This window comes from Lynx rufus, unplaced genomic scaffold (assembly GCF_022079265.1).
Source record: "Lynx rufus isolate CCGP_SWC_20201006 ecotype Redwood Valley unplaced genomic scaffold, mLynRuf1.p SCAF_4, whole genome shotgun sequence".
NCBI classification, from domain to species: domain Eukaryota; kingdom Metazoa; phylum Chordata; class Mammalia; order Carnivora; family Felidae; genus Lynx; species Lynx rufus.
The window spans coordinates 112,034,412-112,061,231 of NW_025814856.1; the positions used below are offsets into that span (position 1 = coordinate 112,034,412).

Genomic DNA, 26,820 nt, shown 5'->3' on the forward strand with positions numbered 1-26,820 from the left:
TCCGAAACAGGCTCCAGGCTCTGAGCGGTCAGCACAGATCCCAACGTGGGACTCGAACTCATCAACTGTGAGATCATGTCCTGAGCCAAAGTCGGATACTTAATGGACTAAGACACCCAGGTGCCACTAAAATAACTTTTAAACTGATGTTCATTCATGTAAGCCAGGAATTTATTTTAGTGAAATTTACATTGTCTGTGTCATTCTATTCAGAATTAAATCTGTTATACTAAAACCAAATAATACCAGATAGGATCTTAAAATAAAATGCTTATAACTGAGCATTATATATTAGTATTATATTATGTGTTTGTTCTTTTTAGATATTACAAGTTTCTTTTGCTAATACTAGGTTATAGTTATATCCCGTTTTGGATTGTTTTTAAACCTTATTTATTTATTTTTTGAGAGAGAGACAGAAAGGCAGAGCCTGTGAGCAGGAGCAGAGAGAGAATCCCAAGCAGGCTCTGCACTGCCAGCACAAAGCCCGCCATGGGGCTCAAATCCACAAACTGATTTCATGAGCCAAAATCAAGAGTTGGACACTTAACCAACTGAGCCACCCCGGCATCTCCCCTTTTGGGTTTTAAAAATAAATCTATTGGTCTATGCTCATGGAGGTAGGAATGGATCAATGCAGATCAATAAACATTTAAAATGCAGTGCAGTGTAACACATAGGACAATCTCAGGGAAGATAGAATTATTGAAGATCGGTTGTAAGAAGAAAACTGAGAAAAGTTTTTGAAATTGAGAATCATTAGCTTTTAAAATTTATGAAAATAGTCATTTCTGATGCAAACACTGAAAAAATTCTTACCACAGGCAATATGATCATTGTACCAATTTAAGTACTAACTAGTTTAAGTTAGTTATTTCAAGCTAAAAATAGAAAGGCCTTCTTATATCCCATCAGAATATTAACAAATGCAGGTGCCTGGTGCCTCAGTCAGTTAAGTGCTGGACTTCGGCTCAGGTCATGATCTCACAGTTCATGAGTTCGAGCCCCATGTCGGGCTCTGTGCTGAGAGCTCAGAGCCTGGAACCTGCTTTGGATTCTGTGTCTCCCTCTTTCTCTACCCCTCCCCAACTTGTGCTGTATCTCCATCTCTCAAAAATAAATAAAAATTAAAAAAAAATGAATGCTATAACTGATTAAATATTTTTAAGAATTTCAATGAAAATGCAATTAACATCGCCCTATTATTAATTTCACATTATAACTTTAAAGAATTAATTCCAAACAATGTCTATTATTACTGACAAGCTCTGGTGTAATTTATGACAACCATTATAACTACAACTAACATTACTTAATGCTCGATATTTGGCAGGCACTGTTATAAAATTTGTACATTTATAAACTAATTCAACACTCATGAACATTTTAAAACATAGGTGATACTATTATCTTCATTTTAGAGAATTTAATTAATTTCTCCAAAATCACAAAGCTAACAGGTGACAGAGGTAGAATTCAAATCCAAGCAATCTGGTTTTAGATTCCATACTCCTTAACCACTATGCTCTTTCAGAAACTATAAAATATTTTGGTGAAAAAAATCAAAGACCTAAAAGGATAATAATAATAGGATATCCCATTATACTTAGTTAAAGTTAGTAAATTAAAGTGTAATAAGCTGAAGTTAATCTATGCTGAGGCTAAAACAATAAAAGTTGTAGAGCAGGACTGAAGAGTTTGATATGCCTATTCAGTGGGCAATGGCTTTTAGAAATAATTGTGTGAAGTGAGTGTAATAAAGGCAAATTTGGCTATTGGTAGATGTCAACAATTTGTGGCAACTAGTGAGATCACTCAGCAGAATCTGTACCCCTTTGGTTACTGTGGGCCAAGTTACTAATTAAAACAGTGCTGTAAGGTTAATAGTTTTCTGATTAGTATTATATGTGAGCTGATAACAGGTACTGAGCCATAATGGTAAAGACCAGGAATATTTTAGGAACCAGTTGTTAAAAGACATAAGAGACATGACAATAGACTGAGAAAGCTTTGTCTTGTTATCCTGATAACTATGCAGGGCTTTAACACAAGAAGCATTATCAATATAAAATCTCAGTAAAACAGAATAAAAATTATGTAAGAAAAATAAACGTGTATAATTCTGGCAAAGGAGTTAAACAACCATGGAGTCTGAGAAGCACCATATTTGGTGGTTGCAGAATGGTGAAACACTGTTGAACAATCTTTAGACTATGACATCAATCATGAGACCAGTGATAAGGTAGAAAATTGACCTAACAATACTCTGTTGCTAATAGAGACTCAATTTTAGTTTTACAACAAATCACTGGTGGGGTGCCAGGGTGGCTCAGTTGGTTAAGGATCCAACTTTGGCTGGGCAGTCTGTTAGTCCAAGCCCCGCGTCAGGCTCTGTGCTGACAGCTCAGAGCTGGAGCCTGCTTCAGATTCTGTGTCTCCCTCTCTCTCTGCCCCTCCCCTGCTCATGCCTCTGTCTCTCTTTCTCTCTCAAAAGTAAATAAACATTAAAAATTTTTTTAATAAAAAATAAATCACTGGTAATAATGACATCTTATTAATGATTAATTGCCTTATCCTATACAGAAAAATATATAACATTTAGGTTTAAAATAGCAATCCTAATTAGTCATTTTGCAGATATACCATTTACTCTTAATGAAAAAAATACCCATCAGATACACATTATTTCATTTTATAAAAATGCTCTGAGAGGTTAAGTAAATTTCCCCTAAACTTTCACATGATAAAATGATAGGGTTAGAGTACAAACCTAGATGTTTTTACTCTGAGTCCAATATTCTTTTTAATAACTTTAGTTTGTTTAGGAAGGTGCATCAATATTAAGTTATCCACCTTACATAAAATATGAGTTACTCTGCTGGAACGATCATTTCCAAATATGAATTTGTTTTTATCAACCCCATTAAATGTCCAATCCCAGGCCAAACTCTTGGGAAGTTAAAACTACTCACTCATTTGCCATCGCTTTTAGGATTAAGATTCAGCCTCTTTAGACAAGATGTAAATTCTGTACAATCTCACTCTATATGCTCCTGCAGCCTCCTCTCATTATAAATATCCATGCTGACCTGCACCTGTTTCAGGGTAACTACCAGATGCCCTACCACCAGACCCACTCTCAACATGCTGTTCCCTCCACATGGAACATTCTTCTTCCTTTATGTCAACTTAAATCCTTCTTATTCTTCATCTTTTGGCCCAAATATCCCTTCCTTGGAGAAGCTTATCTTGACTCGCTTATAGCCCTTACCTCAGTTGCTTCTTTATATTTTTTTTGTGTATACCGGATGAATATTTGTCCCTCTCACTAGACTATAAACTCCACAGGGCAGTGACTATATCTGTTTTATTCATCATTGTATCTTCTGGTTGCTACCATGATGCCTAACATTTAATAGACTCTTAATATAGTGAATGAGTGTATAGATTAATCAATTCGTTAAGTTCCACCAAAGTCAAGAAATCATCACAGAATTGTTTAAATTGCAATGCCTGTTTTGTGATATTTATTTTTAGGTTTTAGGAAATATTTACAAAGTCATTCCTTTCAAAAATTAAATTATTTTGAGGTGTATTATATTTGTCTTAGTAAATGTGTCCTATGATTATTAGTAAATATAATGTAAGTAGTAAATATAAGTAGTAAATATAAGTAGTAAATATAATATAAATTATCTTATATTTGTCTTAGTAAATGTGTCCTATGATTATAAAGGTCTTGTTGTAGATTAAACAGCAATATTTCATTCCAACTTATAGAGACAAGTGTTTATTTAAGATGTTTTCTTACAGGCTACAGGTTGAGCCGTGTGTTTCCTCAAACACTTTTCTATTTTTAGAGGAAAGTTTTCTGTTTTAAGAGGATGCTTGTGGTTAAATGCCAGAAGAAATATAGGTGAAACAATATTCTTTCTCTTTCTTTTTTTGTTAGCCCAACATTTTAGCAGGGAGCTACCAGTAATTGGCTTCTAGTTCAGTGACAAAATTGGAATATCTTGCCTTTGACGCGTGTATGTTTTGGGAGATGGTGAAATCGACATAAAATCACACATTTTCTAGAACTTGACATGTTTGGTAATTTGCACACAAGCAATTGGATCTGGAGACTAGTAGTGAAATATGGGCATTCTCCTAATGTTAGGTTTAGTTAAGATGTTTTCTTGGGAGGAAAGGTGAAGGTATAAAACTTAAATGCCTGATTCTGCAAGATTTCTCAACCTACTTACTTGACCACCCTGTTATATGTTTAAATCCATGGTTTTTAAAATAAAAATCCACTCAGGACATACTGTCATCAAAACTGGTTTGTTGGGTGCCTGGGTGGCTCAATTGGTTAAGCATCCAACTCTTGATTTTGGCTCAGGTCATCATCTCACAATCCGTGGGTTTGAGCCCCATGTTGGGCTACACACTGACAGTGCAGAGTCTGCTTGGCATTCTCTCTCTCCCTCTCTCTTTCTGCTCCCTTCCCCCAAATAAATAAATAAAATTTAGAAAGAAAACCTGGTTTATTAATAGAGAAACCTAAAAGTTGTAATTATTGGGACATTATTAAAGCCACTACTGCATTTTTTTTCTTGCAGCCGTGACTTGTAACATTTTTTTAAGGACCTCCGATGAAAGCTACAGATTACAGGTCCAGAAAATTCACAGATGCACATACTCAAGCAACTTTGGACACAATTTCAGGGATTTTGTACCCACTAGAATTCTTCAGAGAACCTAGGCTAAGAACACTTATTCAGGATAAATCCATCTAATACTTGTGTCTTAAATAGCAATGATTTATACTGCTTGTCATTCCTCTCATTATGATTTGTTTTATATCTGGACTCTAATTATCAAAGGGGAGGAATAAAGGAAATGCTCAAGAGATTCATCATAGTCAAACGAAACCTCTATTTTTCTCCCTTTATCTTCAGGCTATTATTTCTAGACCAGCGCTCCATTGTTCATGCTGCACTGTGCACTGGCTATCAACCAAACAGAGGGTGCTAGTGAGGACTATTGCACAATTCTATCTTCCTCTGGGCTGTTATGCAATTAAAATGATTTCAATCTATTCTCTTGAAATTTTTTCCACAGGCAATTGTAAAATGTAGAAGCTAAAAAGCAAATAAAGGAACAAAAATATAACTTGTTTTCTTTACTTTTTTATTGTGAAAGAAATTACTCATTATGGACTAGCCACTTAATTTCAAAATTCAAATGTGGTTTCTTTTGTATTCTGTAGTCAGTAAAATCCCAAGTGATTTAAAATGGTCATTTTCCAAGAGCACTCCAAAGTGGCTGGATCTTAAACATTTCCAAAACAACCACAGATGTAAAGGCATAGTGTAACCACATTAGTAATTATTTTCCCCTTACAACTCTTATATCTGAGGGTATCTATGAATGCATTGGAAACAATTTACATAATCTTCACATACATAGTAACTTTTACCAATATTCTACTTAGTTGAGGAACAATGTTGTTAAATAGGTTCAGTTTTAGAGTTTAAAGTAAACCTTTAAGCCTCAATCCAGAATTATGGTATAACCACATACCATATACATTCACCCTACACACACATATAAATGCTGGTACATTTGAAAACAATTCCCTCTGATTCTGCTAGTGATGCTTTACCTGAAAGCTGTGTACTGTTCATGTACCCACAGTTCTGCCTCATGAGTCACATTGTTTATAGATTCCTCACGATTTGAAAATGAGGATAATATTTGACATATAAATTTTTACCTTTCCTTTGTGCCTTTTTGTATATTGTCTGATGGTATGAATAATATGCTAAGCTAAGACTCTTGTTTGGAATGAGAAGATTCTGAGAAGAAGGGAGTGAGACTGACCTGCCCTCACTGGAAGAAACCAGTGAGTACATGACAGCAGTAATTTATCTACCTGGATCCCGACCTCTGCTACAAGGGGCCACCACTAGGAACTGGAAGGTTAGTATAGAAATAGTGAGTGCTTTCTGTTGCTGCTGAGAACAAATTTGTTATTCCAGCTTCTCCAGGACTTAGTTGCCACTCTCGCACACTAGAATTCAGAAATACTGCCCATTGCTATGGGAAATGGGGAATGATAAACAGTCTTACATATTTGTTAAAGGTACCCTGTCTTTTTTTTTTTTAAGTTTATGTATTTATTTTGAGAGGGGGGTAGGGGCAGAGGGAGAGGGAGAGAGAGAATCCCAAGTAGATACCACAATGTCAGAATGGAGCCCGATGTGGAAAGGTACCCTCTACCTTATCAAAATTTACTTTAAAAAGGAACACTTTATTGAGCATTTTTACTGAGCTGGGCAGCTCAGCGGGTTAAGCTACCAACTCTTCTTTTTGGCTCAGGTCATGATCTCATGGTTCCTGAATTTGATGCCCCACCCACCCCACCCCACCGTGGGCTCTGTGCTCCCTGTGGGAGCCTTCAAATCTGATCCTCTGTCTCCCTCTTTCTGGTCCCTCTCCCCCTTGTGCGCTCTTTCAAAAATAAATAAAAGTTAAAAAATTTAAAACAAAAATAAGAAGGAACACTTTACTCTTCAACTCTTATTGTGTACAATTTTTTTATCACAGGTAATACACATATTTTAGCAGATACTTATGTATATAATCATTATATAGATACATAAAAAGACGTAAAAGTATATCTTTCCAAATTACATAAATGTACCATTACATCAGTGTATTCTATATGTTAACAGAATATGCACAAAAGGATAAACTGAGAAAGGTGAGATAAAAATGAAATAAAAATCATTTGTAAATAAATTTTGCCTTGAGAGTTAATGGGCTTTTGGCACTATGATGAAAAAAGTGTTATTTTTAACAACTTTATTGAGATACAATTCACATATCATATGGTTGAGTCCCTTCAGTGTACAATTCAATAGTTTTTAATATATTCACACAGTTGTACCACCATTAACACAGTCAATTTTAGAACATTTTAATCACCCTCAAAAGAAACTCTGTGCCCATCAACAGTAATTCCCCACTACCCCACCTCTACTCTCAGGGAACTATGAATCTACTGTCTCCATAAAAGAAAATGTGTCCATTCAGGACATTTTACGTAAACGGAATTGTACAATACATGGTCTTGTGTGGCTGTCCTCTTTCACTTCGTATGTTTTCAAGGGTTCATCCATGCTGTAGCATGCATCAGAGCTTCATTACATTTTTTTGAATACATAATACAGTATTAGTAAACCATATTCACCATGCTGTACATTACATAACTGAAAGTTTGTACCTTCTGACCACGTGGAGACATTTTACCCCATCAACCGGAAAGTGTTCTCTGTGGCGCTGTGACGGGGCTTTCTGAGGTCTTGGAGAAGGACTGCGAGCTGGTACCGCAGGCACAGCTAGAGGGCACCTTGGAACCGCATTCGGGGCGGCAGGGGGCGGCTGCCAGAGCTGTTGCTGCACAGCGGCGCTCCGGGTCTGGCCGCAGGTGCTAGTGGATCCTGCACGATGAAGGCGGAACCTACTTCCTCACCACCTGGCAGCCGCTGTGCGGACCGGAAATCTTTCGTGTACCGTTTAGGCCACAGGAGCACGTGGCCAGGACTTGGACAAGGATGGGACAGACATTCTACCTATTTGGTTCCTGTGCTGAACTGGGTAGAGTAAGGGGTGTTGGAGGAAGCAGAATTTTATAACATTTCCTCGGTAAGGAAACTTGTGAAGGATAAAATTCGAGAACGAGGCCGCCAAACGTCACAGGTGCCGCATAGCGTGAGCTTCAGCGTGAGGAAGAGGAGCTTGCGCAGTTGTAGCCACGTGATTGAGGGCTGGAAATTTGAGCTGCTGGTCAGCGGCGGCCCTTCCTGCAGTTCCGGGAGTGAAGACCGAGTCGAATTCCTCACTGTGGATTCCAGGGAGCTGTGTAACTCCGCATACGGCGTGACCCGTGAGCCCAGAGAGAAAGCCAGGATTTTACAAGAACCAGGTTCGAGGATGTGAGGAACACAGTGTTGACTGCTAAAGGAGCATTTTACCTTTTCCCAAGATGCAACTGCCAGGTGGAAGAAGCCTGGCTGTGTAAAGAAGCCTGTTCTTGACACTCTTTCTAGAAATCTGGTTGTGAAGTGTTTTTGCATCTGAGGTGGGTGGTGAGAGACGCGACCAGCTGAGTGAGGCCGGGCGTCCCCACGCGGACGAGGCCTGCAGGCTTAGTGGGCAGCTGCGTGGGGGCCTCTGCTCCAGGTTTCCAGGTGCCGCCGTGGCCCGAGGCGGGACGCTCGGGACCCACCTGGAAGATATTAAAGAGCAGCGCTTTGGGTGCTGCATAAACGGTGTGTGACGAAGCCTGGGCCTCACCTCTAGGAAGTGACCGCGGCACCGTGGCCCCGGGGTCTAGGTGTCTGCTGGTCACCTGCTCTTGCGCGGGGAGCCGTCCGCCTCCTGCCAGGTGTAACGGGTTGGCCATTACTCAGCCTCTGTTGGCGGTTGAAGACAGGAGTGGCTCGCGCCCTTTCGGTACCTCCCGGGCCTCCGCCCTCTGAGCCAGGATTCTCCTGCCTGACCTCGGCCTGGAACGCCAGTCAGGCTTCTGATTTGTATTTCCCAGGACAGAGATCTTCGTATCGGTACTTTCCTAGTGTGGATAACCTACTTAGTGTTTTCAATTTTTAGAAATGCCTAAAAGTGCTGCTACATCTGGCAGTAAGCTGTTAAATCATTTAAAGGGAAGTGGAAGTTGTGCCTTGTCCATCCCCCGGCCTCGTGGAGGAGCTGGTGCCTTTGTCTGGACTGGAGCTCGGGGCAGGAGGCGTGACCTCTTGGCTCCTGGAGCTGGAACGACAGGTCACAACGAAAGTGTATATTTACAGCACATCACAAATGTCTCTTTCTGGCTCTTTACTGTTTTCGTTGTGTAACTGTGCACTTGTCCCTAATATTCTTGGGATGTTTGAGACTTCACACCCAACCTCCATGGGCTCTGCCCATCTGACATGGCTTTGGAGCTACTAGGATTCCTTTAGAAACTTTTGTGCGCATGCTTTGAGAACGGACTTTCTCAGCTGATGGTAAGGACTCTCAGTGTCAGGGGGACCTGGCTCAGCAGGAACCGCTCTTTGCTTCTTGACCTGCAGCTTCCCAGGGTAGTTGGGCACATTTGACCACGAGAGCTGCTAACAGGTAGGTCAGAGGCTGTGACTCCTCTGGTTTCAAATGCTTCTGAGACTTCTGCCTGTGCTCTTTTCTTTTCCTTCTCCAATAATCTGATTAAGCTCTCCAGAACCTAGAATTTACCTCCTTTATTTAAGGTCTCATATATTGTTCAGTGTTTGACTTCAACAGTTTATCACAGCCTTCTTTAGCTACCAGATTACCCATCTCCCCAGCAGAGCTCCCGGAGGAGGGAGGCCTATTGGTGGCCTTCAAGTGTGCCCTATGTGGTGTTTCTGGTCACTTTGTGTCATTTGATCTATGACCTTGACTTAATAGGCTTGTGATTTTTAAATGTAAACATATTAAGACTTAATTCACTAAAATTTATTTTGAGTGGATATTTATACATTTTTAGGTATTCATAGTTTTTCAACTTGCAGTTTAATGACTAAATTTCTCCTGAAATAGCAAATAAGTTTGTGTATTATTTATGAATGAACAAAAAAATTACTTTTGTATGGCTAGATAATATTCCATTGCATAGATATGCCATAATTTATTCATCAGTTGATGGACATATAGGTTGTTCTATTTTGGGTTATTATGAATAGTACTGTTGTGAACATTCGTGTTTAAATTTTTGTAAGGCATGTATTTTCATTTCTGTTAAGTATATACGTATTATGGAAATTTCTAGGTTATGTGGTAGTTCTTTGTTTAACTTTTTAAGGAACTGCCAGACTGTTTTCCAAAGGGGCTCCATCATATTTCCTTTTTACTAAGTGTATGAAACTTCCAATTTGTCCACATTCCCACCAACAGTTGCTATTATCTATCTTTTTTACTATAAACCAATGTGGTTGGTGTGAAGTTATTTCTCATTGTTGTTTTGATTTACAAATCCCTTATAGCTTATGAGGTTGAGTTTCTTTTCATGTGCTTATTGGTCATTTGTGTATCTGTTTTAGAGAAATGTGTATTCAGAAAATTGACTTAATTTTTGAATTGGGTTGGTTTTTTGTTATGGAGGCATAAGAATTCTTTATATAGTTTGGGTACAAATCTCTTATCAGATACATGTTTTGTGAATATTTTCTCTGATTCATGGATTATCTATTTACTTGATGGTGTCCTTTTGAAACAAAGTTTTTAGCTCTGATTATATCTAATTTATGTATTTTCAGGATATTTTTTTCTTTTGGTCTTACATCTAAGATTTACTCTTATATTTCTTAAAAGAATTTTATAAATTTAGCTCTCATATTTAGTTCTGTGATCCACTTGGAGTTCATTTTTGTGTGGTGTGAGAAAAGGTCAGTTTCATTCTTCTGCATGTGGATATGCAGATGAATTAGCTCCATTTGTTGAAGGACTAATCTTTCTCCATTGAAAAATCTTAGTACTCTTGGTAAAAATAAATTGGTCATAAGTATAAGGGTTTATTTCTGGATCCTCAGTACAATTCCATTGATTTATATGTCTATCCTTATGCCAGGAGCATACTGTTTTGATTATAGCTTTATATTGATTGTAGTTTTATATTAAGGTTTGAAATTAGACTCCCCTTCCTATGTTAGGATATCTTACAGAGAGTTTGTCCTGTGTAATCCTTGATGCAGGGACTGGGTGTAAATGCTAATGTCTATTCGTGTATCAAATATTAGTATAGTTTATTTGATTTTTGTATTTTTATTTAAAAACCAAATATCAGTTGAAGCTCTACTGTTTTCTTTTATACCCCACTGTATTGGCTTGTATTCCTCGCTTTGGAGACCACTGCTCACAGGTACTATATTTGGGCTGTATTCCGCATTATACCAGCCTTTAGCCAAATGTCATCAACCAATGTCTCACCCTTAATTTAAGGCACTAAGGTAAAAGTGAATTACTTCTATACACACAGTAACATATCGAGAAGTGTAGACTTTCCCTGAAACTTCATTTCAATCACCTGTTGTAACTATGACTTTAATAGGATAAAGTAATTATTCCAATACACTGGTGAGTTAAAACAAAATAAGATATCTTAGTGACCTAGAGTTGTTGATTGCCACAAAACTCTTTGGTAAACCACACTGTGAAGAAGAAACACAAGAAATTTAAATGACATTTAAAAATTATGTAGATTTACCAGCTCAAACAAATAGAGTCAGATTTTTCTCCCAAATCTGGAAGGAGTTATGTATTGCTTTTGTTTCTTTTACTTTATCATTTTATTTATTTAGTTTTTTAAAAATGTTTTTAATTTTAATTCCAGTCTAATTAACATACAGTATTACATTAGTTTCAGGTGTACAATATAGTGATTCAGCAATTCTATATATTACTCAATGCTCGTCGTAATTATATTTCTTAATCACCATCACCCATTTTACCCATCCCCCCCCCCCACCTACCTTCCATCTGGTAACCACCAGTTTGTTCTCTATAGTTAAGAGTCTTGTTTTTTGATTTGTCTCTCTCTGTTTTTAGAAGCAGTCATATTTTTAAGATATAATATATACATTCTTCAAACTCAGAATTTAGTGAGCTCCTGTTATATTCCAAGTTCTAAATTTGGGACTGGGATTATAATAGTGCAATGGGAGTTTCTGTTCATACGTAGCTTGTATCTAATAGTCCTTCATTGTCCAAGTCTGTCTGAGTTAATAGCAATTCGTGTTTACTTTAAATACACACATGCACACCACCTTAGCATATCTAGCCAATTAAAATACTGATATTACAATAAAGTAAAACATTTCAAAAGAACCTCTAAAATAAAAATATATGCTTATGGGGCACCTGGGTGGCTCATTTGGTTAAGTGTCCAACTCTTGATTTCAGCTCAGGTCATGACCTCGCGGTGCCGTGAGTTCGAGCCCCACATCCACCTCCATACAAAGGGTGTGGATCCTGCTTAGGATTCTCTCTCTCTCCCCCTCTCTTTCTGTCCCTCCCGTATGTTCTTGTCCTCTCTCTCTCAAAAATAAAGACATTTTAAAAAATAAAGTAAAATAAAATAAGATAAAATAAAATAAATGCTTATTAGGCAATTTGGAAAGTACAGTCAGTCACAATAAGAATATAACAATCAGTAAAGCAATCAGAGTTTCAGTGTTTAGAAGTAATTACTTTTAATTGTTTTTGTCCTTTTAGATATTTTCCTAAAATTTGCACATTTAAATTTGTTTTCTATTCCAAATCCTCATTTTACATTTCTAATTTACATCCTTCTGCTCTCATTTCTCAGTCCCTTAAGGATCGTCGTTTTCTCATTGAGATGAATTTAATAATATGTTGAAATTCTAAAAATGAAATATACTTAATTGTACATGTTATTGTATTCATTTATCAGTGTAAGTTGGTACAAATTAATGAATATTCTATGACTATATGACCTCTAAATTAGCTTAAACTTAATAAAAATATTTTTTCATACTTATTATTTTTTTCTTATCTACTTTAACATTTTATTTCTGTTTTTTTCTTTCACTCATTCTATTTGTATTTTCCTTTTTTTTTTTTTTTTTTGGTTATTTATTTTGGTGGGGGGAGGGGCAAAGAGAGAGGGAGAGAGAAAGAATCCCAAGCAGGCTCTGCACTGTCAGTCCCTAATGTGGGGCTTGAGCCCATGAACCTTGAGATCATGAACAGAGCAGATGAAGAATTGGCTGCTTAACTGACTGAGCTACCCAGGAACTCCCCTGTTTGTATTTTCCAGTGAATCTTTATTTCCTCCATACAAAAACTTAGTCCTATAACTAAAACCATTGTGTTACAATAATATTGGTGTTTTGTATGCGCCAACTTATTAAACATTTACAATTTATTTTCTCTGTATTTATATACAGAGAAAATGATAAATATAATAATGGACATCCATAACATTCAGCTTAAGAAATAAAATCTAATAAATAATTGTATATTGGGGCTCCTGGGTGGCTCAGTCGGTTGAGCATCCGACTTCGGCTCAGGTCATGATCTCACGGTTTGTGAGTTCGAGCCCCACGTCAGGCTCTGTGCTGACAACTCAAGGCCTGGAGCCTGGTCGGATTCTGTGTCTCCCTCTCTCTTTGCTCCACCCCTGCTCACAACTCTGTCTCTCTTTCTCATAAATAAAGGTTAAAAAAATTAATTGTTTATAATATATACATACTATATGACATATGGTACATTATTATATAATAGTTTAATATTGTCATACAACATAAGAAATATAGTATATAGTTGAAATTACCTGTATGTCTCTCTCCTATCTTATCTCCCTTCTATTTCTCTAATTTTGCCTATTTTTCCCATGCCTTTCTCTTTATATTTTTACTACATTCATATACATTTAAACAGTATATGATATTCACTTGCACATTTTTAAACTTAAATAATTAACTTCATATACATTATTTTCCTTGATTTTTTCACTTACCATTTTTACTGTAGATTTATTGTTCATCTTCACTTTTACTCAATATTAGTGGATTGTTCATTGATGTGGTTGTAACAATTTATCCTTCTACAAGCCATCTATGAGTTTTTCTTGTTCTATATTTTCACTAATGCTTGCTATTATCAGAGTTCCAATGTTGGGTCAATCTGATGAGTGTAAAATGGCATCCCCTGTTGGTTTTAATTTACATTTCTTTTATTACTGAGGTTGTTTCTATTCATGTATTTGTTGGTTTATTGAAATGTTTCATTATCTGGGTATTCCTTGTTCATACTTGTCCATTTTTCTGTCCCCATTTATTTTTAAGAGTTATGTATGTAATGCAAACATTAAAAATTGCTTTATTAATTAAATATTTGCAAACATCTTACCCCTAATTTATCTTGTCTTTTCTTTTAGGCTGAGTGGTCTGGACCCAGACCCAGATCTGATTAGCACATGGCCTTGAATTGTTATGAACTTATGTCAGAACCTAAAGTGATGCCTGCTTTGTGTGCTTAGGTTTGTACAAAGCAGTGCTTCAGATGGAGGAACCCTGGGCCCTCCTCCCCCAGCCTCAGTGTCTAGGCCTCAGTGAATGGACAGCAGGCCTCATTTTCAGGGCCTAGTAGATGCTCAGTGAACATTCCAACCTGTTTAGTCTCTTCTCTTTTCCATGGTGGCGTGTATTTTACTGGTTCATGTTATAAAGTACTTAAATTCCTTTCCTTCTCCAACTTTAGAATGATATTCTCCACATTATTAAATATTTTAAATTGTGAATTTTACATTTTAGTTTTTAATCCTTTATTTTTCCAGATAGTATTAGGAATCTAAATTTATTGTTCCCCTTAGAGGTTACCAGTTTTCCCAGCATCACGTATAGACATTCCTTGTTTAACTGCTATTCTGTAGGGCATCTTTATTATTTACGGAGTTTCCATATAGTCATGGGTCTCCTTCTGGGCTCTCTATTCTATCCTACTAATTTATTATACTCTATTCAATGATGTAATACTCTATTGTGTTAAATGATTTAGGTTTTAGTATGTATAGGTATTTGGTTGGGCCTATCTCCCCGCTTATTCCTTATGTTCAAAATTCACATAGCTCGTCTCTGCCTTTAATCTCCTACACAAAATTTAGAATGAGCTGAAACATTCCAGAAATAATTTGGGAAGAACTGTAATCTTTATGATTTTAATTCTTTCAATAACAGAGTATAGTGTATATTTTCATCTACATACTTTATATCTCTGATTATAATGTCATCAGCATACATGATCTTTATAATATTAATTCTTCCTTTTTTTCCTGGAAAATATATATAACAAAAAATTTACCATTTAATTGTTTTTAAGTGTAGAGTTCAGTGACATTAGGTATATTCACCTTGTTGTGCACCCATTACCACAGTGTATCTCCAGAACTTTTTCATCTTTCCAAATTGAAACTCTGTACCCTTTGAATAATAACTGTCTTTCCCCCTTTTCCCAGTCCCTGGTAACCACAATCCTGTCTTCATGAATTTATTACTCTGGGTGTGTCACACAAATGGAATCACATAGTATTTGTCCTTTGTTAGTGGCTTATTTCACTTAGCCTAATGCCTTTAAGGTTCATGTATATTATTGCACATGTCAGAGTTTCTTTTTAAGATTGAATAATATTCCATTATAAATAATAATTTTTAAAAGTTTATTGACATTTGCTTTATTGTATTAGTTTTGTAGTTGTTCCATAGGTGCTTGAAAGAGTATTTTATTGCTTTCAAAATTTAATAACCAGAGAATTGGGTTATTCAGATCTTCTGTAACCTCAATCGCTTTGTTAAGTTTGTTATGACCTCCTACCATATGTGAATTTTTAATTTTTTTCTTTGTAATTCTGCCAATTTATGCTCTTTACATATTGAGCTTATGTTCCTAGGTTTAAATTTTTTGTCGCTGTTAATTTAACTTTCATATTATTTTATATGTAACTTTATATGGTCTCTAATATTTTCCCCCTAAAGTCTGTTTTGTCTCTTTTCAGGATGGCTGCACAAGGCTTTTCCTCCTCCTCTGCCCCTTTGTTTTTTTCTTTTTTTTTTTTGTTAGTATTTTTTGTATGTCTTCATAAAATCATTTAATTTAAACTTGCTCAGTTCCCAAAGCCTCTGATCATGATTGGTGTTACCATAAAGAAAATTATCACGAATGCATGGGCAATGACAATTACTGTATAGATCTAATCATCTCCTAGTAGAGTACTGGGTTGGCTGAGTTCAGCTCCAATTAGAGGGCTGAGGGCAGTTCCTATATGCCAGCTCAGGCACCGAATAAAAGGTAGAGAGTTCCAGTATCTTTGTGGTTAGTGGAAAATAGTCAGCTGTTTATGAACATAGCTACAGTGGCTGAGTAAAGCCTTAGACTGTAAATCTAAGAACAGAGGTTGAAGCCCTCTTTTTGCCAAGCTCTCTGGTGAAATATCACATTGATTTGCAAATTCAAAGAAGCAGCTTCAAATACTGCCAGGATTTCTACCGCCTTTTTTTTTTTTTTTTTTTTCCCCTCCTAGAAGGCGAGAGAAGCCAGTTGATTAGGGTGTTTAGCTGTTAACTAAATTTTTGTGGGATGGAGGCCCACCAATCTAGTAAGGGCTTAGCTTAATTAAAGTGTTTGATTTGCAATCAATTGCTGTAGGATAGATTCTTGTAGTCCTTAGTTGGGTGCACAGGAGTTAAATCGATATGACTTACTCAGGGCTTTGAAGGCTCTTGGTCTGTCTTAACCTAATCTCCTAATCCATAGTCTTCATCTTTTAAATGGTAAATTGAGTACCTTCGCATCACCTGTGTTTAGTAATAAATTGAGGTTTGTTCCTAGCATCTCATTTTGTGCATTATAGTTCAGCTTTTTTCATGTTTCATTTTTTCTCCATTTATTTTATATTACTGCTTCTTTTGCTTCTTTTTTATCAAAATGGCTAATTTTAATAAATTTAAGTTGTCATTTCTTTTTCTTTTTAAAAATTATTTAAATTCTAGTTAACATATGGTGTAGTATTAGTTTCAGGTATACAATATAGTAATTCAATGCTTCCATACAATACCTGGTGCTCATTAGAGCAAGTACACTCTTTTTTTAAAAAATAAATTTTTAAGTTTATTTTTGAGAGAGAAAGAGAGAGTGAGTGAGGGAGGGCAGAGAGAGAGAGGGAGAGACAATCCCAAGCAGCCTCTGCACTGTCAGTGTGGAGCCTGATATGGGGCTTGAACCCATGAAATGTGAGATTGTGACCTGAGCCAAAACCAAGAGTCTAGTGCCTAACTGACTAAGCCACCCAGGGGCCCCATTTTTTTTTAAGTTTATTTATTTTGAGAGAGAGAGAAAGAGAGTATGAGGGGCAGAGAGAGAGGGGGAGAGAAAGAATCCCAAGCAGGCTCCACACTGTCAGTGAGGGGCTCAGACCCACAAACCATGGGATCATGACCTGAGCCCAAGTCAAGAGTTGGATGCTTAACTGGCTGAGCCACCCAGGTGCCCCAGAGCAGGTGCACTCCTTAATCCCCATCATCTCTTTTACGCATATAAAATGTATCCCTTTAGATTTGTATTTTTGTGTTCTTTGGGTAAATAGCTAGTAGTATGATTGCTGGATCATAGGGTAGTTCTGTTTTTAACTTTTGAGGAAACTCCATACTGTTTTCCAGAGTGGCTGTACCAGTTTGCATTCCCACCAATAGTGCAAGAGGGTTCCCTTTCTCTTTTCCAAAATTTTTTTGTCTTCTTTAAAGTTATATACATCATTTTTATTTAAGCTCCTTTTAAATTATTAACATGCATGTTTAGTTTTAAACAGTCTAAAGTTAATCAGTATTTATGCATCCATCCTGAATAATACAAATACTTTAGAACATGCAAATTTCCCGCAGCCCTTGGTATTTTACAAGATAGGCTCTAGGCATATTTATGATTCTAATTTTCTGAAAAACAAGACTCCTGAAGTTCAAAACACTGTGAAACCAAAAAGAAAATCAACTTGCTCATAATGCCAATAAAGAAGGAACATATATTCTTTAAAGAAATGGCCTTGGAAATCAAATTTTAACTTTTTTCATAATTGTTTTCCCATGATATTTTTTTCTTTTAGGTCCTATCTTTTAATAAGCTAATTCAAATAATTCTGATTATTTCACTGATTATTTCAAAGATGAAGCACTGTAATTTTTTATTTCTGTATTTCTTCTTGCTGAAATTGCATAATGTTACTGATTATCACACATAATGAGCAGCCACCCACATGTCTGGAAACAAATGTAACCATCCAGAACAAAGTGAAAACCCAGAAGCCGTAAAAGAGGTCCTTAAGCAATGACAACAAGAATGCAAAACAAAACCAAACAGAAACATAACCAAAAATTAAAGAAAAATATAATGTTGATGTTGCCTCTGCCCAGGGGCTTTATTACCTCATAATCTCCATTAGCAAGCTACCTCTAAATAAATATTTTACTCTAAGGAAGAACATTGTGCTTGCCATACAGAAAACTTCAAGACCTTTTCCTACCCACTTTCAAAGGGACAGCAGTGCCTATCCCCCATATTTAGAAAGGCTTGGGCCTCAATGACATTGATGTCTTATTAGGCATTACTGAAGAATTTATAAAATGAATGCATAGTAACTCTACTGTGAAAGTAATTTATAGTTTTTATCAGTGGGAGGAGACAGATGATGTTCAGACATATAAGGCCTGAACCGCTTACTTCCTTCATATAAGAAAATGTTGTCTTACAGTTAGTAACCTGAGACAATTTCTCAGAATGACAGTCTGGCAAATTAACCAATCAAAACCAAAGCACCAATTAAATAACCTGAAAAAAGAAGGACTAATGTATGCTTAAGAAATAGCCTCAAGATAGTGGGAGAGAGCCAAAGCATAAGAGACTGTTAAAAACTGAGAACAAACTGAGGGTTGATGGGGGGTGGGAGGGAGGGGCGGGTGGGTGATGGGCATTGAGGAGGGCACCTTTTGGGATGAGCACTGGGTGTTGTATGGAAACCAATTTGTCAATAAACTTCATATAAAAAAAAAGATAGTATATTTAAAAGATATCTTAAGCAAAAAGGCTTTTTTGAGGGGAAATTGTATTTATTATTCATGTGGGCATGACACATTTTTCAGTGAGGCTCAGTAGATGAAAGTTTAGTTTGGGTATCCATCTAATTTTTAGTAACAATAGGTTTTGTGCTCTTAAGCATTTTATTTTTCTGAAAACGCGACAGAAACATTCTCTTTTGTACTTACTTAAAATTATGGAAAATACGGACAAAATTATCTCTCATTAAAATTGCTAATAGGAAAAAAAAGGTGTAATGAAACACATCAGTAAATTCCAGCTACAACACAAAAATACTAACTAGATGCACCTGGGTGGCTCAGTCAGTTAAGCATCTGACTTTGGCTCAGGTCATGATCTCACAGTTTTTGAGTTTGAGCCCTTCATTGGGTTCTGCTCTGACAGTGCGGAGCCTACTTGGGATTCTCTCTCTCCCTCTCTCTCTGCCCCTCCCCTGTTTGTTCTTTCTCTTAGAATAAATAAAAAAAAAATTGTCTCAATTTTCAGCCTCAAGCAGAAAGCTTTTTATTGCTTTGGAGTAATATCCATCAGAAATAAAAGTGGCTTACCATTTTGTGATACTTTGTTGTCAAATATGAGCATAGTAATGTGTGCCTTACTGGATTATCAAGATTCCCCCTATATATTAAAAGCCATACTTCATTTGTAAAAGGGTATATAATTGTGGTCAACTCTTGAAAGTGAATAATCTTTTCTCACTTCTTTAGTCCTTTTTTTGGTAGAAGGTTCAAAAATATTTGACCTATGTCTGCTCTTACGTCTAAGTTTTGACTGTGTATTTTTAAAACCATTTACAATTTTTCTTGAAGTTTTAATATGGGTGGTACATAGAAGGTTTGGAAACTTCATAAAATTACAAGGAAAAATAATTTTCAAATCACTCATTTCTTTCATTATCTCTTGGCTCTAACCCTAAATGATTTCAGAGTATCGTCTTTTGATAATTGTTTAGTGTCTATTTTCTTATATTTTTACCTAGCCATTCTTTGGTTGACTATGTTATGATTGCTTATAATAGGCTTTCTTGTTTTATCCCTATAGAGCAATCTTAAGGATGGCTATTTATCTCCTGAGTATTTATTTACTCATCGTGTATTTATTAACACTGGCTACATCTGAAACACTACATTGGAATATCTGAATCAATAGGCAAAGCTTTTATCCTTATGGAACTTACCAACTAGGGATAAAGTGCTTGAATATAGAATGTCAACCCACAAGATCAGGAGCCGTGGTTAATTCACTTTCTTGTCTATACAACCCAACATGGGATTTCTTTTCTTCTGCATGTACAATAGATATTGGATGAACACTTATATGTGATAAATAAATAACTACTACTGAACAAGTAGTTATTTGTCTCTTATCTGTGTTGCCATATTCCTAATAGTAGAGATTGGATAAGTAGGATTTTGCCTACCTGATTATGAAGCTCTGTATTAAGATGTAACATTTGTTTCATGCTTATGGCTTAGCAAAGTATTATTCCATTATCTCAAAAGTTCCTGTGAAGCTCAAGTAAGCAATAAATATATTTTACTTAAAAATTTTTAACATTTATTTAATTTTTGAGAGAGAGAGAGAGACATAACGTGAGGGGAAGAGAGAGACACACAGAATATGAAGCAGGCTCTAGGCTTTCAGCTGTCAGCACATACCCTGATGCGGGACTTGAACCCATGAACCATGAGATCATGACCTGAGCCGACATCGGACGTTTAATTGACTGAGCCACTCAGGCACCCCTTTTATTTAAAAAGAAGTCAGTGATATTATTTACATGGAGCTCTTACAGTATTGATTCTTTAGTTAACAGAGAAAACCATTCAGTAACCCCAGTCATCTAAAACATGGTTATATTATTGGCCTTTAACTTCCAAATATGTTACATATTTTCAGTGTGCAAATAGTTATTTAGGTTCAAGAAAGCATAAGAACAAGATATACAATGCAGCAGAAAATAAACTCAAAAAATGTAACTCAGAAATGAGTTACATCCAGTCCATGGTTCAAAAAACTTTGCATATTATACATGCAAAGATAATTTGTCTCACACACACAGTGTGTCTAGAGCTTGTCCCCACTCTTTACCTAGTTCAACTTATCCTTCACATCTTAAACATCACATTCTCAGATGCAAGTTCCCTCAACCTCTATATCAGATTTTTCTTTACATTTTTATGGCACTTTGCATTTATTCTATACAGCACTCATTGTATTTATGATTACATTATACTTAGAAATATTTAGTATCTGTATTCTGACTAGACAACGAACGTAAAAATGGCTCCACACACCAGCAAAGTATCTGGCACACAGTATGAGCTCAGGAAGTGGTTATGGCATGCGGTAAGTCGAATAGAGAAAAGATGACAACAAGGAGAAGGAGAGAGAAAAAGTGTATTGGGAATGTAATGGAAAGTGAAAGTACATTTAATGTGGTAGCTTAAAAAGGTTCTTTGGAAAATTACAGGTTTTTTTAGAGGATGTGCATGATTGCTGAATGTGCAGCTTCATAGATACACCTAGAGGGATGATGCACAAAAGATTGGTGGAACACAAAGGACTAGGGCCACTGTCTCCATAGACACAGTAGACACTATGCCCAGAGCCCATGATACTTGAAGGTGCTCCCAGAATGTTTAAATTTTAATGTTTTAATCAAAAGAGAAAATATAATATATATAAAATCCATTGTATGGCAATATAAGCATAGAATGTAATTTTCTAATAATTACTTATGGAGGAAGGAACCCAAAAAAGTTAATAGTGCCCAGGGCTCATGACAATGAGAATGCAGCCCTGGGAATGATATTTGTTGTACAGTAGATAGGATTTGGGCTAGAACTTGGAAGAGGAATAGAAGACCTAATGTTGAGAATGCAGGTTGGCCTAAGGTCATAGAAGCCCAAATGCCAGGCTAGGGAAGTTCTGACTTGAGTTTCCTTCAGAGACTTTTGTGTCAACTTCTTGCTTACAGGAGGGCCTTAGGAAGATAATTCTTGCAGAAAGAAGTAAGATGGGTTGTCTTAGGAATAGGGTGATCAAAGGCCTTATGCATGAGGTTAGATGAGGGTTAAAGAAATTGCAGTAGGAAGAGACAGAGAAATGGAGATTACAGACATTCAGGTAGATGTTTACTCATGCATTTTAGATTAAATGCAGAAAAACCCCTTTTCCCCGTAGAAAATTCCCCAAGTCATGATTATGCATTTGCATTCCCTCTGATTATAAATTCCATCAGAGGAGGAACTGTGTCATACTTACTGTTGTATCCTCAGGGCATTATAGATGGAAGCACTCAAGAAAACAAGAGAGTTAAACTCCTGTCAAAGTGTTAAAACTCTTATAACTAGAACTAGGTCCTGACCAAGCCATCCTTATCATCACAGTCAATGCCCAAAGCCTGAGTATGTGACAGATGACTTCCAACTGACTGATTGATGGTACAGTTATTCTGCTGTATTGTATACAGCAGTAACAATATGTGCATATACACTAATTACAACTTATTTTAAAGTTAATTTTAAAAGATTATTTTTAAAAAATTGGGCAGTCTTTGCCTGTTGTCTGTAATGAAATATTCATAATCATAATCATAATATGCGCCATTAACTCATATACAGGGGAAGTAATAATGAAATAAAACCATGCAATATGCATTGAGTACAGTTGTGTTGTATGTAGATTTGTTAGCATTCTAAGTGGGTAATTTGTACACTTAGGATATAACAAGCCTTGTGCTAGAAATACAAGCATCGCAAATAATGGGTGCTAGCACCTAACCTAATAGGAAGTGCAAGGCAAATCCTCACTAATGAGAGGTAATGTTTGCATCAAGTCTTGAAAGAGTAAATGCTAGCCAGGTAGATCAAAACAGAAAGGCATGTAAAAATTTAAAATTATAGGAATTAGTCTTATACTTAAAAGACTTTAACTTTTTGGCATATCAATTTCTCTGGCATGTAATAATCAAATCATCTTATATATCACTGTTCAGCCATTTTCCACATTTGTTAAGCATATGGAAAAGGAAAGAATCATAAGGAGCAGTGTAAGAGTTAGGAATTCCCTGATTTTGAAGAAGAGGAAGTATATTCACTATGTAATATTGATAGTTAAATTAGCTGCTTGTCTGTGTTTTAGAGATAGTCTTTTTTGGAGACAGAAGTATGGACTAAGTGAATCTTCGAGGAATTCCAAACTCAGGCTTTTGATTTGGTAACTACAGTATGAAACATGTTAACATTGTTAAATTGCTGAGATTATATTTAATACTCTTTAAAGAAACAGAATTTTTATTTTATTGAGATTATACCATTCAACCTATGAAAAATTCATTGTTCTATACCATAATATGAAGGCTGAAAGGTATTAAAATATAGCCATATAATTGGTAATTTTAGGCTCCCATAAATTTTATTGCCAATATTACTGAATAAATTCAAGATAGAATTTTCAGAATTTAGCCTTATTGGCAGTTTGAAAGCAGTTGAATTGTTTTCCCACTTTGTGTTGCAACAATTCTGGAGCTATATTCAAATGTTGTTATCAAGATAGGAAACGAGTCTAAGTTGATGTTCCTTTTGAGGTTAAAGGTCTGTTTCTTTCAATCAGTTCAAATTGACAGGTCTCCTGCCATCACCTCCTCCTTAGCCAGGCAGACAGGCCCTGGAAGTCAGTGTGAAAACATCTGTTGAATGGATTTATTGACTAGATCTTGTTTTTTCTCTCCCTTTCTCTATTTTTTTTTCTTTTTCCTTCACACCGTTTATTATGTCTCTGACCTGATGAACTTAATTTGTTTACACGTCATTCTCAGTGTCTCCCTCAATGCTTGTCTCATGTTTCTTTCTACTGTGCTCTTTTCTTGGCAACAGCCCTTCCTGGAGCCCCAGCACACACGTGCGCGCTCAGTGCGCCAAGCTCAGCTGGCTGTGGTTGGCATGGATGGATTAGAGAAACATCGTCTTGTCTCCAGGACTCATTCCTCCCCTGCTGCCTCCATTTTACCTCATCCAGAAATGGACTGCCCCCTCCAGCCTGGCTCTGCAACTGGTAGGAATCCCTAAAGACTTTCCCTAATAGGCAGGCTACATACACCGTTCTTGTGGGATTAAGCAATTTAAATGCTTTGAATAACTCCAATAGCAGAACGCTCATTTTAACCCAATGCAACCCAAATTTTATGAGGTTATATTGGCCACAAGACAAACAGCACATCTGATAAATCTTGGGCTTAGTATTAATAGCCTCATAAATTGTTATCATTCAAGGGCCTGGAAAACATATCAACAGGTGCATAGATCCCTTTTGGAAACAAAATCCCTACAACATTCTTTAGCACTGTTCCTCAGTCTCTTCCTCCTAGTAGTCCTGGCCACTAGGAAATTTATGATGCTCAGCTTTATTTGACTCTGAAGAGTGCCTCTCCCCACGTTTGTTTTTAACATTTTGTTTGTTTCATTGTTTTCTTCTGACTTGCCATTTAGATGACTCCTGGGAGGCAGTTGGCCAGGGCAAACCTTGCTTAATGCTACGTACGTTAGTTTCATTTCCATTTATTATGGCACCTCTGGGTGGGCTATTTGACCAATCTCTTCCTTTGCCTACAGCTGTGTTATTTTAGAACCTGGCTACAGAGGAAAACAAAGGCCAGAGGAAGGTCAAGGCTGGAACATACACACAAAAAAGGGGTGCCCTTCCCTCTCCAAAGGAACTATGCTGTAAATATCCATGTGGATAAATACTCCTTTCTGTCTTCACAAGAATAGGATCCATAAGATATCCATGTTCTCAAACTTGTGGCTGATCAAATGAAAGATAAAATAGCCCTAAGGGACTCATAACTTGGATGCAGCATGGGAGAATTCATGTGCACCTTCTCTCAAAGACTCTTACAGGTTATCTGATTTATTTTTGAATCAATTTTCAGGATTCGAGTTTGTTTTTGTGGCTTCAGTGACCTCATACAACCCTTTGTGCTGGGAAAAGTTAAAATGCTTTTTCTAAAATCACATTCCCAAGCTTTGATATCATCTTTATTTAAAAATCAGTGAATGGAATGGCCAAGTTATTTAACTTTGACGGACATCTTTAATAAGTATGCAGAGGAACTACTTTTTGCAAGGTGTTATTGCACAGGCCAACATTCCATACTAGGAGTTACAGGCTAGGTATATTTGCAAGTATTTCTTGTACCATATTAACCACTGCCTCAGATCCCTGTATTGGAGCATAGCAGACCTGCCCTGGTATCCCAGATAAGCCAGGACTGTAGCCCAGTGTCAGCACAATCTGATGGGATAAGTTGTGCCTGGTTCTATCCTTGGTCTTTAGAGAGTTTTTGCTCAAAACCAGGTATGTGATGCAGAGGAGTACTATTTGTAGCTATTCAGATCGGTAGACTTCAAGAATTACATTCTTCTAAATTTTTTCTCTAGAAAATATTTTTTATTTTGGCCATAAGTTTTCAGAGAACACAGAGCAATCAGTGATCAGCCTATCATAGTGGCCACAAGTTTTCAGAGAACACAGAGCAATCAGTGATCATCCTATCATGGTGGTAATTCCATTCACTCAAAATTATTTCCTTAGTTTAAAAGTGAACTTCATCATAAAGTTTTGTGGTGCTGTTCCTACAGTATGTCGCTGTCTACTACTGAAATCCTATTGATTGATTTTCTTACCTTGGTTAAGAGGGGTGACCCTTTCCTGATATGTTTGGTTTCCTCTGCTTTTATATGTTCCTTAAATATGAATAAAGTAAGATTTCTGAATATTAGAATAATACTATAAGCTTGAGAAAGCAATGTTGCCAGGTGGACAGGGTTGGAGGCCTTAGAAGAATCCAGGTGAAAAGTAGACTATAACTGCTAATAGAAGCATGACAAACAACCTAATCATTCAAACCAAAGACTGGATCATTTCAGATGGTTAGTTTCTTTCTCATAATGTCAGCAACACAAATAGGGAAGTGAGCTTGAGACTGTTTTCATATTTAATGGACTTAAGCATACTTCTTGTCTAAATGATTATATACACTTATATTTTTTAAAAACAGTATTTTATATTTAATAGACAGTAAATTTTAATTGAATCAACAAACATTAGTTTGCATAGAATGTATATATGTACATACACTCATAAACACTTAGGATTGGTAGTTCAAATTTGAAAACACTGAAAGTTGCTTTGTAATTATTGTTCCAGTTAAAGAATGACTAAGTGGGGCTTCCTGGGTGGCTCAGTCGGTTGAGCATCCGAATTTGGCGCAGGTCATGATCTCGCAGTTCGTGAGTTTGAGCCCCGTGTGGGGCTCTGTGCTGACAGCTCAGAGCCTGGAGCCTACTTCAGATTCTGTGACTCCCTCTCTCTTTGTCCCACCCCCACTAGTACTCACTCTCTGTCTCTCTCAAAAATAAAAACATTAAAAAAAAAAAAAAAGAATGACTAAGTGATTTTAACATTATATACTTTGGTAGAGAAAAACTTTATTCTCTCACTTGGTCTTAAAAATTGCATCCTAACATTTAAATTCTTAAAATGGCTCAATTTTTTAAAAAAAGTATACAAAGTGTGTTATTTACATATATGCTAATAGCTCCTCCATTGCCATTCTGATTAAAAATACATATTTGGTTGCTAACTCTCATTTAGTGCTTTTCCAAATCCAAAGGAAACAAAACGTACCATCATTACTCTGCTTGTTCCACATAGTGTTTAATCCAAATTTCTCCTGTAGCCTCCATTCTCTCTGAGAATCTTTGAGATCCACATGATCTCAAAATTCATTGTAGTATTTTTTTTAAATTTTGTTTTATATTTATTTATTTTTGAGAGAGAGACAGAGCTCAAGTGGGGGAGGGGCAGAGAGAGAGGGGGAGACACAGAATCTGAGCAGGCTCCAGGCTCTGAATGGTCAGCACAGAGCCTGACACAGGGCTTAACCTCATGAACCAGGAGATCATGATCTGAGCTGAAGTCCGAAGCTTAACCGACTGAGCCACCCAGGCATCCCTCATTTTAGTATTTCTAATGATCTGATTTCAGAGATGAACTATTAAGATTTTGATTTTTAGTATGTTTTAAAAGTATGTTTAAGCACTAAATTCTTTTCTTTTGACTTTTAAATATCTGCTATAGATACAG

At 36.5% G+C, this 26,820-nt stretch overlaps 1 protein-coding gene and 1 pseudogene across 1 annotated transcript in view; both read left to right on the forward strand.

The window, feature by feature from the left end:
* Positions 1-26,820, forward strand: part of HDAC9 (histone deacetylase 9) — a 742,193-nt gene that overhangs the window by 423,665 nt on the left and 291,708 nt on the right. Inside the window, exon 13 of the mRNA XM_047094862.1 lies at positions 23,550-23,727. Coding sequence (XP_046950818.1) covers positions 23,550-23,727 — 178 coding nt within the window. The remainder of the gene's footprint in view (positions 1-23,549; positions 23,728-26,820) is intronic.
* On the forward strand, positions 5,899-7,989 carry LOC124525036 (BTB/POZ domain-containing protein KCTD5-like; annotated as a pseudogene).